The 14,972-nt window shown below is 39.5% G+C and overlaps 1 protein-coding gene across 2 annotated transcripts in view; it reads right to left on the bottom strand.

The window, feature by feature from the left end:
• LOC138655786 (alcohol dehydrogenase 1-like) overlaps positions 1–14,972 on the bottom strand; it is a 225,179-nt gene that overhangs the window by 43,949 nt on the left and 166,258 nt on the right. For both annotated transcript variants that reach the window (XM_069743622.1, XM_069743621.1), the window contains exons 7-8: positions 10,698–10,833; positions 10,364–10,502 (exon numbers count right to left, since the gene is read on the bottom strand). In XM_069743622.1, coding sequence (XP_069599723.1) covers positions 10,364–10,502; positions 10,698–10,833 — 275 coding nt within the window. The remainder of the gene's footprint in view (positions 1–10,363; positions 10,503–10,697; positions 10,834–14,972) is intronic.

Genomic DNA, 14,972 nt, shown 5'->3' with positions numbered 1-14,972 from the left:
GGCACACCGACCCGTAAGGTAAAATCAGAAAACTTTAAAAGGGATAAAAGAACCTGATGCTTTTCTTTCGTGGCACTGGTGCCCTTAGTCATAGGATTAAACAATGGCAACACATATGATCTTATATAGAAAAAAGTATGCCAAAATATCTTTTGGTGATCCGTAGAAGAACCTTTTTCCTTGTCTTACTTTTGGCTGTGCTTACCAGTGGGACCTGGACTCACCTGCCACATATTGAACTCAGACTTATCTGGATTCATCTGCTACGTTGCAAGATCCCTGGTCCCCCTCTTGTTCTAGAGTGTATGACCTTACTCTTTCAGTCACAATCACTAACCTTAAAAAAAAAACACCTTGGGAAGCCTTATTTACAAAACATATCCCTGCTATCCCTAAACACACCACCTTCTCATATCATTTATAGTTCTAGTGGCCAAGCAAACTATAACATTGGCCTGGAAAAAATCAGGTTTAGATTTATTAGAAGTCAAGAGACACCTTTCTTGGTATATGATTTAAGAAAAATTTGGCTTCCCTCTGCGGAATACACCAACCACACTCCCTTCACCACACCTTCACTTCATTTACGTGCCCCTGACTCCCCCGATTCGTCCTAATTCTTTATATTGAATTTAGACTCGACTACCACCCTCCTTTTCCCCCTCCTTTACCCTCTGCTCCTTCTCGTCAGTTACGTTAGCCCATACCCTTGTACTCCACCCATTTAAATGTGCAATTTCTTTTTGATCACTACAATGTACCTGTATTATTTGAATCATTCTTTAAAAAAATGTATTGTTGAAAAGCCCTTTAACTTTATTCTGCGGATCGGTATTATTACATGAAAACCAAAAGTTTATTGTTTTATATAACTACTTAAAATTGTTTTCCAGTCTTAAGAATTACTTATGAACTACTTATGAATCCTCACATCACATATTGTTCTTCCTGTGAGGATTCTCTGTTACCGGCAGCGAAAGCGGTGGGTGCGCGACAGAAAGTATGTGATTTGCAGTCATGTGCCAACTAGATGGGCGAGGCCTCGCCCAATGTAATTGTATTAAGCTAAGCCAGATGCAGTCTAGTTGGAATGTGGCCAGAAAAATAGAAATGGCACATTTGCAGTCACATGACCACTCGCTCCCTACGCCATCCTTAGAGAATCCCAACAACGAACAGTGCTCACAATGTGAGCATTCACAAGTCTGCAGTCGCATAAGCTAAAAGTCTGCAGTCGCTCTAAGACCATAGAACCACTTCAACCACTAAAAAAAGAATTATTTTGCATTGCTGAATTTAAAGGCACAACATTTTTATTTTTCTGGAGCTTAGTAACTACTGTTTTGTGTGTGACGAGTTGTAGTTTTTTGGTACCATTTTAAAGTATATTTACAAGTAAAGACAGCAATTCTTTCATATGGCAATCCCTGTTCTGGTTATGAAATGCAGCAATTTAATTGGATGGGCCATTGTGGATATGGTAATACTGATTAGTCTAAATGTACGGTATGTTTTATTTTTTATTATTATTTTTTATGCAGGAAAGCATATTTAAAGGTGAAACGATTTGTGTTCATTGTTTTACATTTTTAAATGTTATTTTTTTCAGATTTTTAATTCCTCTTAGTTCAACACTAGGGAACTTTATCACTGATGTATTACACCGATCCTTCTTTACTACAGTGTATTATACAAAGATACATCCCAATAGGCTCTGCATCTGATGAATTCTGAATAATAATGCGCTCGCTGATCCTACTTATAGGTCCTATCTCAGTACACAGGAAATTGCCAGAATTGCCTTCTCATCCAATCAATAGCTAAGGTTCACTGCTTCAGAGCTGACATTTCCTACCATCTCCACTTTGTCCAGACAGGACTGCAAAGTAAAAGGAGAAGGTGAGTTTTACTTGTATTTTATTTATCCAGTCTAAGGGCTCCTACTCACTTGCGCAAAACTCGGATGAGTCTCGCACAGCAATATCCGGCTCTGCACCTGGCACAGAGGAGCAGAACGTGCGGCTGCATGTATTCCTATGCGGCCGCTCGCTCCGATCTGAGTGCGGGCAGCAGTGCCGGGTTTTAACATGCGAGACGCATCCGAGTTGCTCACAAGTGAGTAGGAGCCCTAAGCGCTTTTATTCTCGGGTAAACCCTTTTAAAGGTCACATAATTGGTTTGCAAATCTGGATTCCCATTCAGTTTGATAGAGATTTCAGTGAATAGATGACATGCATGCAGTATCCCTTATCTGATCAAAGTTAGGCCCCTTTCACACGTCCGTGTCTCAGGTACATGTGGTTACACTTTTCACATGTACCAGAAACACGTACACACGTAGACCCAGTCAAATGAATGAGGATATTCACATGGACAGTGTGTTTACACTGTCCATGTGTACGTGAGCAAAACCCGCTGACATGTCCACTTTTTGCCGTCAGCACAGACGGCAAAACGTCCCCCACACGTGCACACGGAGAACACACTTTGATGTCCTCCATGGGACACGGACGGCCGCCGTGTAAGAAGCGCTAATGTAAGCCCTGTTCCCCGGCGCCTGGTGCTGAAGCCGGCTGTCATCATTCTCCCCTGCTCTGCTGGTGTGCAGAGGAGAATGATGAGTGATATATTAAAGTCCGAACAACAGCAGGTGGTTTTTTTTGGGACTCTTACCCTCCTCATCTGACACCTGATGTCGCTAATAACAGTGACAGTAGGTACAGAGGATGGGGGTATTCCACAGCCGCCGGCTGCGATTGTTTGGAAATAAATTAATGAAAAACCCGACATGGGTGCAACCCCAAGCTGTCAGCTTCATCAAGATTGGTTATCAAGAAAAGAGGTGTCCCCACGTAGTTTTTAAATTATTTAAATAAATAATTTAAAAAACCGACGTGAGATCCCCCCATTTTTGACAACCAGCCTTGCAAAAGCTCAAAGCTCAAAATTTGTTGAATTGGTGAGAAACCATTTTGCTTTTCTAGAGCCTTTCTGTTACCAGTAAATTGGAAGCCCCCTATATTTCCATTGACAAATGATGGACCTAAGTGGGGACTTGTTTTCTTGTGCATTGAGCTGAAGATTTAACTGGACTAGTAATACTGTATATAGGTAAGGGCGCACCACAAATCAGGAAAATATTGAAGCCAGAATTATATGTATACGGAGGTGCTACATCAGGTAGAAAGCATGAATTAATGGGGGAAGAGGAAAAGGCTACCTGTAGAGACGTGCACACTCCAATGTATAAAAAGGGCATAATTTTATTAGACAAGAAAACAACTAGCAAAAATTAATTCAAATCAGTTAAAAACATAAACAGAGGGTTCCCAGACCTGAATACCCAAAATAATAACATGATCAGTTATATAACAGCATACTAGTATAACACAATAATGATATAATGCTGAAATATCAATCAAATAGACATATCCTTGGGTAAGAAGGTAATGAGGTAGTAAGTACTAGGCAGAGCTCCAAATGCAAAAACACAAAAATTGAGCTTGACTTTTGTCGGTACACATGCAGCACATAAATGCATTTTCACATTGGCTATAAAACATATAAAACCTACAAGAGAAAAAAATGAGCAAAAACCCTGCTGTAAATAAGTAAAAAGCAAAAAGTTCATCTAAATAACACAGAGTTTTCAGTAATACTGTTTTCGATAAAAAAAAATAGCATAAAAGCCATACCACCACGACACGGTAACTCTGATCGGGACAGTCCTGCACCATCTAATATTAAAAACCTTACCATGTGTCAATGTTGACCTCAGTGTGAATAAGGGCAGACAACAGGACTGGACCCAACCAGTAGAACACCAGCCTGGGGGGAGCTTTATATGCAATCTCCAGCTCAGAAAAGGGTGTCCACACTCCGACTTGCACAGAATGCAATATTACAAAGAAAAACCACAAAAATTGAGTTTGACTTAAGTTGGTACACACGCAGCACATAAACACATGTTCACGTAATTAAGTTAATACACATGCAGCACATAAACACATGATCACATAAGACATATAAAACCTACAAGAGAAAAAATGAGCAAAAACCCTGCTGTAAATAAGTAAAAAGCAAAAAGCGCATCAGAGTTACTTTGGCGTAGTAGGATTGCTTTTTTGCTATTTTTGATCAAAAACAGTATTACTAAAAACTCTGTTATTTAGATGCACTTTTTGTTTTTTACTTATTTACAGCAGGGGTTTTGCTCATTTTTACTCTTGTAAGTTTTAAAAGAGCTCTAAATGAATAAGATAAGGTTATCCTTCACTCAATATAAATGCCAAAATGGCTAGCCAAAATAAAATGGGAAAAAAGCCTAAACACCAAGGGATTCCATGGTAAAGGAAGTAGTCAATGTAAATAGGAGCATCACAAAGAAAACAGATGACCTATGCAAGGAGGGAGGTGGGCATAGGAGTAGAAGAAGGCTGTAGGAAGAGATGGAATAATTTCATGTGAATAGTTATGCAACTGGCCACAGTCAGAAGGTGATTCTTGCATGAAGAGGTGGTGAACCATTCTTAGGTAGGCAAACCTCTAGGGCCACGGAAGATATAGAGAGTAGGGGCGGAGGTGGAAAAGCGACCTAACAAGTCTGGGAGCCAACCCATGCTCATTGCCATGTCTAGCGTGGCTTTGTCAAGGGAGGTGTGAAGCTTTAACTGGGAAAATTTTACATAGCATTTTGAATCACATTTATCTTGTGCTCTACGCTGAGCACTTACTTTGAGATTTCCATCTAAATGTCTGAATGGCATGGTTCAGATGAAACCCACAATCACTATATGAATCAGGCAGTTACTCTTGACTCCATCTGGCCTCTGTTTCATGGTGTTCTTTCTTTCAGAGGTGCAAAAAACTGTGGCTGACTGCCCTTTCATGCACTCTTAAAAAAAAAGGACACTGCAAGATCACAGTGCCCCCATCTGGTTCTCTATAGGGATCCTTCTAATGGGGGTTATGTCTGTATTGCGTATTTCAGAGATTTACACAAATGCCTCGGTTTAAGCACTCAATGTAGAGCACTGGATAAATGTGAGCCGAGCCTAACTGTGATCTTTGGGAGGCAGAATAAGTAAATCAACAACAGGTCAAGAACTTATTTTATTTATTTACTATAAAGGTCACTGTGTTTGTATAAGTGATGGGACAGCATTATCCTTCACGTCGCTGCATTACAAAGATACCATATTTATAGAGGTTTTTTATGTTTGGTTACTATCAGACACTAAATATAGGTCCTGTTCCTATAGACATGGCAATACTAAATATTTGTTTGCTTTTTTTACATAAATACAGTGGGGCAAAAAAGTATTTAGTCAGTCAGCAATAGTGCAAGTTCCACCATTTAAAAAGATGAGAGGCGTCTGTAATTTACATCATAGGTAGACCTCAACTATGGGAGACAAACTGAGAAAAAAAAATCCAGAAAATCACATTGTCTGTTTTTTTAACATTTTATTTGCATATTATGGTGGAAAATAAGTATTTGGTCAGAAACAAAATTTCATCTCAATACTTTGTAATATATCCTTTGTTGGCAATGACAGAGGTCAAATGTTTTCTGTAAGTCTTCACAAGGTTGCCACACACTGTTGTTGGTATGTTGGCCCATTCCTCCATGCAGATCTCCTCTAGAGCAGTGATGTTTTTGGCTTTTCGCTTGGCAACACGGACTTTCAACTTCCTCCAAAGGTTTTCTATAGGGTTGAAATCTGGAGACTGGCTAGGCCACTCCAGGACCTTGAAATGCTTCTTACGAAGCCACTCCTTCGTTGCCCTGGCAGTGTGCTTTGGATCATTGTCATGTTGAAAGACCCAGCCACGTTTCATCTTCAATGCCCTTGCTGATGGAAGGAGGTTTGCACTCAAAATCTCACGATACATGGCCCCATTCATTCTTTCATGTACCCGGATCAGTCGTCCTGGCCCCTTTGCAGAGAAACAGCCCCAAAGCATGATGTTTCCACCACCATGCTTTACAGTAGGTATGGTGTTTGATGGATGCAACTCAGTATTCTTTTTCCTCCAAACACGACAAGTTGTGTTTCTACCAAACAGTTCCAGTTTGGTTTCATCAGACCATAGGACATTCTCCCAAAACTCCTCTGGATCATCCAAATGCTCTCTAGCAAACTTCAGACGGGCCCGGACATGTACTGGCTTAAGCAGTGGGACACGTCTGGCACTGCAGGATCTGAGTCCATGGTGGCGTAGTGTGTTACTTATGGTAGGCCTTGTTACATTGGTCCCAGCTCTCTGCAGTTCATTCACTAGGTCCCCCCGCGTGGTTCTGGGATTTTTGCTCACCGTTCTTGTGATCATTCTGACCCCACGGGGTGGGATTTTGCGTGGAGCCCCAGATCGAGGGAGATTATCAGTGGTCTTGTATGTCTTCCATTTTCTAATTATTGCTCCCACTGTTGATTTCTTCACTCCAAGCTGGTTGGCTATTGCAGATTCAGTCTTCCCAGCCTGGTGCAGGGCTACAATTTTGTTTCTGGTGTCCTTTGACAGCTCTTTGGTCTTCACTATAGTGGAGTTTGGAGTCAGACTGTTTGAGGGTGTGCACAGGTGTCTTTTTATACTGATAACAAGTTTAAACAGGTGCCATTACTACAGGTAATGAGTGGAGGAAAGAGGAGACTCTTAAAGAAGAAGTTACAGGTCTGTGAGAGCCAGAAATCTTGATTGTTTGTTTCTGACCAAATACTTATTTTCCACCATAAAATGCAAAAAAAATGATAAAAAAACAGAAATGTGATTTTCTGGATTTTTTTTGTCTCAGTTTGTCTCCCATAGTTGAGGTCTACCTATGATGTAAATTACAGACGCCTCTCATCTTTTTAAGTGGTGGAACTTGCACTATTGCTGACTGACTAAATACTTTTTTGCCCCACTGTATATGTATTTATTGCGATAAGATTTTTTTCATTTTTTTTATTCTTTATTTTGTGATTTCTTTAAAATATGTCAACAATTGTTTTTAACTTTTTCACTTAGTCCCTCTATGGGACTTGAACTTTTAATACCCTAGTCACTGATATAATGCATTGCAATGCACAAGTACTGCAATGCATTATGTCTGTTAGTGCTGCACTAACAGAACGCCATTTAGTCCATGCTCCTGGCATGGTCTAGCAGGTCACCGTAGCTGACATACCAGGAGGTCATTATTTGACATCCTGCTGTCATGGATCCCGTGATTACATTGCAGGGGTTCTGATCGAGCCCCCTCACACACCTTGCCTTCTGTGATCGCCACACAAATCCCTAAATACTGGGGAACCCCACATCATTTTTTTATTTATTTATAGCTCAGGCAGCAACTGATCAACACTCCCATCAGCCGCCCCCTGCTCTCACTGTTAACAGTTGAATACAACTCTCAACATTGTCCACTTCTAGCACTGATTACAACACGAGCCGGGGACAGTGATGTGAACTGTCTTCTTCAGCACCGGGTGCTGGGGAACAGCGCAAACAGTACTGCTGATTTCCAGCAACAGGTGCATGTCACAATGATGAAACAGGATGTCTCTTGTGCTGGACATTTTGCAACCCGTGCTGCTGCCGGAAACCCTGACGTCTAAAAGAGCCCTTAGTGAATTTGGTCATTTACCAAACTTTGGTCAACTTTTGACGATTTTTAGGAAAAAAGCTCAGGAATCCGAACATGAATCCGAATGTGCAAAGTTTGTGCTGAATTTGAGATTAGCAAACGTTGTCCGAACAAGTTCACTCATATCTACTTATAGCTTGTCAGTATGAAAAGTCAGGAAGCACACTGTCTCTGACACTGAAGCCTTGGATTAAGGTTTTTGTTCAATAGTAAAATTACGACTGAAGGAAATTAAAACAACTTGTTTGCAGTGCATCAAAATAAATCAAAATCACCTTAATATTGCAATAGATCACAAACCCATCAATTCAGAGTCATACTGACTGTGCAGGTCCAGCAGTTCCCTATTACTTGAATATTTGTGCTATTACTCACATACTAAGTTTACCAATCCAATTTACAATGTTTTTAGTGATGCAGTAGTACATCACAATCAGATTTAAGCCTTTATAGTCTGTCTGTAATTATGAGCTCAATGAACTCTTGTGCCTAGGTTGAAAAATCCTAATATGAATGCTACTTTACTTGCCCTTTTATCATCCCTGGGATAGCCCCTCTTGATTGGCTATGCTAGACTATTTGATATTATATCTGCAAGGCATAATGGGTAATCTGAAAAGGCCACGCCAGACATCATGAGCTCATTCTTTGGATGATGCAAGGTTCGAAATGTCGCCAAACATTTTTTTTGCGATACTTACGAATCAAATGGCAAATTGTTTGGAAATTTTGTTATGAGTCAATTTGCAGGAGTTCAGTAATTCACCTTCAGTTATTTAGAATACTTAGCCTATTTGAATTTTAGAATTTTAGGTGGAATCAGAAAATATGCCTTTTTTAAACATTAATGATCCATACTTGTGTATTAATTTAGATAATGTACCTGAATGTGTATCCATAGGGATCTAGGTCTAAAATGGTAAAAGCATGTGAAAGATTCATTTCTTTGTAAAAAATGATAATTTTTGTGCCCTCGTCCAAGCAGCCCACGGAAGCAAGCATGTTCTGTTTTATCAGAAATATGCACATGTATTCTTCACATCAGAATTTGCTTTGCATAAGAGGCAAATCTTGAATTGCCTCTAGGAAAATTTTTTCTCCAACTACGGGAGATATATTGGAATGTAAATTGGAAAAATATACAAATACAGAAAAAAACAGAAAAAAAAGAGGGAAAGAGGACAGTAAAAACGGAATACACAATAGAATTTACCAAAAGTCAAATATAAGAAATAATTATTCTATAAAAGCATTATGATTTTCCATAAGTATCCACCTGTTCAGCTCAATGGGTGCGTGCAAAACATCGGACTGCACTTGGATGTCATCCATCTGCAGTCCGATATATGCCAAGACAGGAAATGGAGGAGATGGAAAAATTAATCTCTCCTTCTCCTCACCTGTGATCCGATTCTCACATGTGAGAGCATTTGGTCACAGTAAAATGACACTCGGCTGCCGCTCGCAGCAGAGTTTGAGCCGAGTGTTATTAGCATCAGATGCTATACGCTAATGTGACCACGACCAAAGAGCTTCAGTACTGATACCATAATTGTATACATGCTGCAATACATGTCTGTTTCTCCATTTTTAAAAGTTGGTAAATATACCCTTCCGTCACTGTGCCTATGCTCCGTGACCTCGCCTACATCACCAAATATTTTTTGGGTGGTGAGTTGAAGGGGGTCCAATTAGGGTGTTTGCTTGCTCTAGGACCCATGATCTATATGAACTCTCCTGTACTGTATATTCATTTAGTCACCACCAGTAAACTAAAATATTTATAAAAATATAAAAGAATTAAGCAAAGGGAATCCTGGACAATCCCTATACAGTTCACATATCACAAGTACAACATATGGTGACCATACCTAATACAAACATGGCATGAATTTACATAGCATCACACTTAGGCCTGGGTTCAGCATAGAAATACATGCAGCCGCACACTCCGGTCCCGAGAGCCGGCGGCAGTGCCGGGTATTGAGGCGAGAGACTCGCGCAAGTTTCTCGCATTGCACTCGCAAGTGTGACCCCAGCATAAGCGAAACACTGCCATCATTAAGAGCTTCACACTTAAACTGCATGAGTAATCGTTCATATCAGGTTTAATAGGACTTCTTTTAGGCATAGTTTATTAAAGATAATTTTAGTGCCTGGTGGTTGCAAATATGCTCTGTGTCGTAGTCTGTATTTTCTGCTCCGACAGACGAAGGTGCTTCTGTTATACAATTTAATATTGAAAAATAATTTTGAACTGCATTTTGCTAGTTCTAGTCAATTCCCACAGTACATACTGAATTCTAGGAGTAAAAAAAATGTATTACAGCCCCCTGCTTTGAACCTGAATGGCAGCCTGCAGAATCATGTATCGTTCTTTCAACTGGGGTGCTTCATTTTAAAAAGACTTTAGGGTTGATATAGACATTTCTATGCTTAGCAATAGCTATATTTTCATATTCTTGCTTTTAAGGATTGAAGAACGTAGATGCACAATTTATGGCAAAGGCTTTGCATATCGCTTACCATGCCACTTTGCTGAATATGTTAACTATGTATGTCCCACAATAAAATTGTTCATTCATTTAGCTTTATCTAAAATAAAAAAACATTGCTTTTTTGTGTATTTACATTGTGTTTCATCAACAACACGTCACTGAGGATTTGAAGGACAAAGTCATATAAAATTCTACATTCGTTATTCATTTTATCAGAAGTAAATTTGAAGCATACCTCTCGCCACTGCGCAGCATGTCAAAACCTTTATTTATTTCATGAAATGGCAATTTGTGAGACAGCAAATCATCCACTTTGAACTTCTCAGAAATCAGATCTAATACTAGTTGTGGTACACTTTCCTTGCCTCTAAAGCCTAAACAAGCAATGATGATAAAATCAATTAGCATTAGGTAAGTATACAGTTTTAAGATTTTTATAATATATTTATATACAGTGTGGGTATATAAACGTAAAAACAATTATATATATATGTTTGGGTATTAATAAACCTATATGGTAAAATAAAAAAAACTTGTAGATCGTCACATTTTTTTTAGTTTTTACTCACCTCCGAAAAAACCTCCTTTCAGAGTTCGCCCAGTGAGAAATAATCTTGGTGAAAATGAGAGTGTTGATGCTGAAGGTGCTACTCCGACTATGACAGTAGTGCCACAAGACAAGTGGCTGGAATGTATTGCAGAAACCTGGGTGGATAGCACAGAATAAAACGATCAGAGCTTAGTTGATGGTAGGTACCATAATACAATAAGAATTACCAATATCTATAAGTCAGAATGAATGCAGCTAAAATGAATGTCTCACTCTAGAGGATATGACTCATCCATGCATTACCTCTTAATGACCGCCAATACGTCTTTTAACTGACCTGAGATATAAGAGAATAGCCTCACAATGCAGGTGACAATCCAGCAGCCGTCGGCTGTACAGTAAAGCTGAAAACTTGCTGCAGTCCAGATCTGTTTAACCTGTTAGGTGCTGCTGTCAATAGTGACTACATCATATAAATGGTAAACAGAGTGTGGGAGATTCCTGTTTATCCCCATTGGCACCTTGAGATCATGATTGTGTGGTCCTGATGTTTGCCATGGCAGTTCACAACCAAATAGCGGCCGTAGAATCTGCCGGCTATAGCGGCCTGTTCAGAAGTCAGCGACATTTAGGTGGTAAAAAATACACTTTTTCATTCCGTTCATGTCACTTATAATTCCTGAAAATCACCTGAAGGGTTAATAAACTTCCTGACAGCAGTTTCCAATATGTCAAGGAGCGCTGTTTTTAAAATGGTATCCCTTTTGAGGTTTTTCCAATATATAGGACCCCCCAAATCACTTCAAACCTGGATAGATCCCTAAAAAAAAAATGTTGTACATTTCCTTGGAAAAAAAGGAAAAATTGCTGCTACATTTTTAAACCTCCTAAAATGCTGACAAAATAACATTTTACAAATGCTGCCGATGTAAAGCCGACATGTGGGAAATGTTATTTATTAATATTTTTCTATGCTATGACCATCTGGGTTAAAAGGCTAGTCATTCACAGTTTGAACATTGCTATTTTTTTTTTACATTTTTGACAAATTTTTTATATATTTTATGAAAAAACACAAAACATATCGACCTGAATTTACTATTAGCATAAAGAATAATATGTTAGGAAAAAACAGTGTCCAAATCAATGGGAATATGTGGAAGTGTTCCAGAGTTATTACTAGGGTTGAGCGAAACGGGTCGTTCATTTTCAAAAGTCGCCGACTTTTGGCAAAGTCGGGTTTCATGAAACCCGATCCGACCCCTGTGCGGGGTCAGCCATGCGGTATGCGACTTTCGCGCCAAAGTCGCGTTTCAATGACGCGAAAAGCGCCATTTCTCAGCCAATGAAGGTAAACGCAGAGTGTGGGCAGCGTGATGACATAGGTCCTGGTCCCCACTATCTTAGAGAAGGGCATTGCAGTGATTGGCTTGCTGTCTGCGGCGTCACAGGGGCTATAAAGGGGAGTTCCCGCCGACCGCCATGTTACTGCTGCTGATCTGAGCTTAGGGAGAGGTTGCTGCCGCTTCGTCAGAAGCAGGGATAGCGTTAGGCAGGGTCCATTAACCACCAAACCGCTTGTGCTGTAGCGATTTCCGCTGCCCAACACCACCTTCGGTGTGCAGGGACAGTGGAAGCTACATTTTTTTTTTTCCCCCTCAGCGCTGTAGCTCATTGGGCTGCCCTAGAAGGCTCCCTGATAGCTGCATTGCTGTGTGTACGCCGCTGTGCAAACCAACTGCTTTTTTTCAAAGCACAAATCCTCTTGTTCCTTCCTTTCTGCACAGCTATCTTTTTTGTTTGTCCACACTTTTTATTTAATTTGTGCATCAGTCCACTCCTTATTGCTGCCTGCCATACCTGGCTGAGATTACTGCAGGGAGATAGTAATTGAAGGACACTTCCTGTTTTTTTTTTTTTTTTTGTGGGAGATTAAGATTGACATTTCTGCTAGAGTGCCATCCCTGTCTGTGTCATCTCTCACTCAGTGGGCCATAGAAAGCCTATTTATTTTTTTGCTTGATTTGGGTTATAAAATCTACCTGAAAAAATCACTACATCAATCAGTGGGAGAAAAATATTGGCCTCAGGGCTTGTGTGCCACTCTTGACTCCTGTGTGTGCCATCTCTCACTCAGTGGGCCATAGAAAGCCTATTTATTTTTTTGCTTGATTTTGGTTCTAAAATCTACCTGAAAAAATCACTACATCAATCAGTGGGAGAAAAATATTGGCCTCAGGGCTTGTGTGCCACTCCTGACTCCTGTGTGCATCATCACTCACTCAGTGGGCCATAGAAAGCCCATTTTTTTTTTTTTTTTTGCTTTATTTGGGTTCTAAATTCTACCTGAAAAAATCAATAAATCAATCAGTGGGAGATTAATATTGGCCTTTGGGCTTGTGTGCCAGTCCTAAGCGTGCCATCTCTCTCTCTCAGATAGTGGGCCATAGAAAGCCTATTTTTTTTTTTTTATTGGGTTTATAAATTTTCCCTGGAACCAAAAAAAAAAAAGTGGGAGATTAATATTGGCCTCTGGGCTTGTGTGCCAGTCTTGAGCGTGCCATCTCTCTCACAAATAGTGGGCCATAGAAAGCCTATTTATTTTTTTGCTTGATTTGGGTTCTAAAATGTACCTGAAAAAATCACTACATCAATCAGTGGGAGAAAAATATTGGCCTCAGGGCTTGTGTGCCACTCCTGACTCCTGTGTGCGTCATCACTCACTCAGTGGGCCATAGAAAGCCCATTTTTTTTTTTTTTTGCTTTATTTGGGTTCTAAATTCTACCTGAAAAAATCAATAAATCAATCAGTGGGAGATTAATATTGGCCTTTGGGCTTGTGTGCCAGTCCTAAGCGTGCCATCTCTCTCTCTCAGATAGTGGGCCATAGAAAGCCTATTTTTTTTTTTTTTTTTATTGGGTTTATAAATTTTCCCTGGAAAAAAAAAAAAAAAGTGGGAGATTAATATTGGCCTCTGGGCTTGTGTGCCAGTCCTGAGCGTGCCATCTCTCTCACAAATAGTGGGCCATAGAAAGCCTATTTATTTTTTTTTTTTTTGTTTTATAAATTCTCCCTTAAAAAAAAAGGGAGATTAATATTGGCCTTTGGGCTTGTGTGCCAGTCCTAAGCGTGCCATCTCTCTCTGTCTCTCAGATAGTGGGCCATAGAAAGCCTATTTATTATTTTTTTATTGGGTTTATAAATTTTCCCTGGAACAAAAAAAAAAAGTGGGAGATAAATATTGGCCTCTGGGCTTGTGTGCCACTCCTGACTCCTGTGTGCGTCATCTCTCACTCAGTGGGCCATAGAAAGCCTTTTTTTGTTTTATTTGTTTTCTAAATTCTCCCTGAAAAAATCATTTTATTTTATTTGGTTTCTAAATTCTTCCTGAAAAAAATCATTTTATTCTATTATTTTTTTTTCCTAAAGTCTCCCTGAAAAAAAAACAAAAAACAAATCAGTGGGAGATTAATATTGCCCTTTCTGCTTGTGTGCCAGTCTTGACTCCTGGGTGTGCCATCTCTCTCTCTCTCTCCAATTGTGGGCCATAGAAAGCCTATTATTTTTTTAGCTTGATTTGGGTTCCAAAATCTACCTGAAAAAATCACTACATCAATCAGTGGGAGATAAATATTGGCCTCTGGGCATGTGTGCCACTCCTGACTCCTGTGTGCGTCATCTCTCACTCAGTGGGCCATAGAAAGCCTTTTTTTGTTTTATTTGTTTTCTAAATTCTCCCTGAAAAAATCATTTTATTTTATTTGGTTTCTAAATTCTTCCTGAAAAAATCATTTTATTCTATTTTTTTTTTCCTAAAGTCTCCCTGAAAAAAAAAAAAAAAAAACAAATCAGTGGGAGATTAATATTGCCCTTTCTGCTTGTGTGCCAGTCTTGACTCCTGGGTGTGCCATCTCTCTCTCTCTCTCCAATTGTGGGCCATAGAAAGCCTATTATTTTTTTTAGCTTGATTTGGGTTCCAAAATCTACCTGAAAAAATCACTACATCAATCAGTGGGAGATAAATATTGGCCTCTGGGCTTGTGTGCCACTCCTGACTCCTGTGTGCGTCATCTCTCACTCAGTGGGCCATAGAAAGCCTTTTTTTGTTTTATTTGTTTTCTAAATTCTCCCTGAAAAAATCATTTTATTTTATTTGGTTTCTAAATTCTTCCTGAAAAAATCATTTTATTCTATTATTTTTTCTTCCTAAAGTCTCCCTTAAAAAAAAAAAAAAATCAAATCAGTGGGAGATTAATATTTACATTTGTGCTTCAGTGACAGTCCTGCGTGTGT

This window comes from Ranitomeya imitator, chromosome 1, assembly GCF_032444005.1.
Source record: "Ranitomeya imitator isolate aRanImi1 chromosome 1, aRanImi1.pri, whole genome shotgun sequence".
NCBI lineage: Eukaryota > Metazoa > Chordata > Amphibia > Anura > Dendrobatidae > Ranitomeya > Ranitomeya imitator.
Note: the sequence above shows the minus strand (reverse complement) of the source record. Positions and strands in the feature narration are given on the sequence as shown.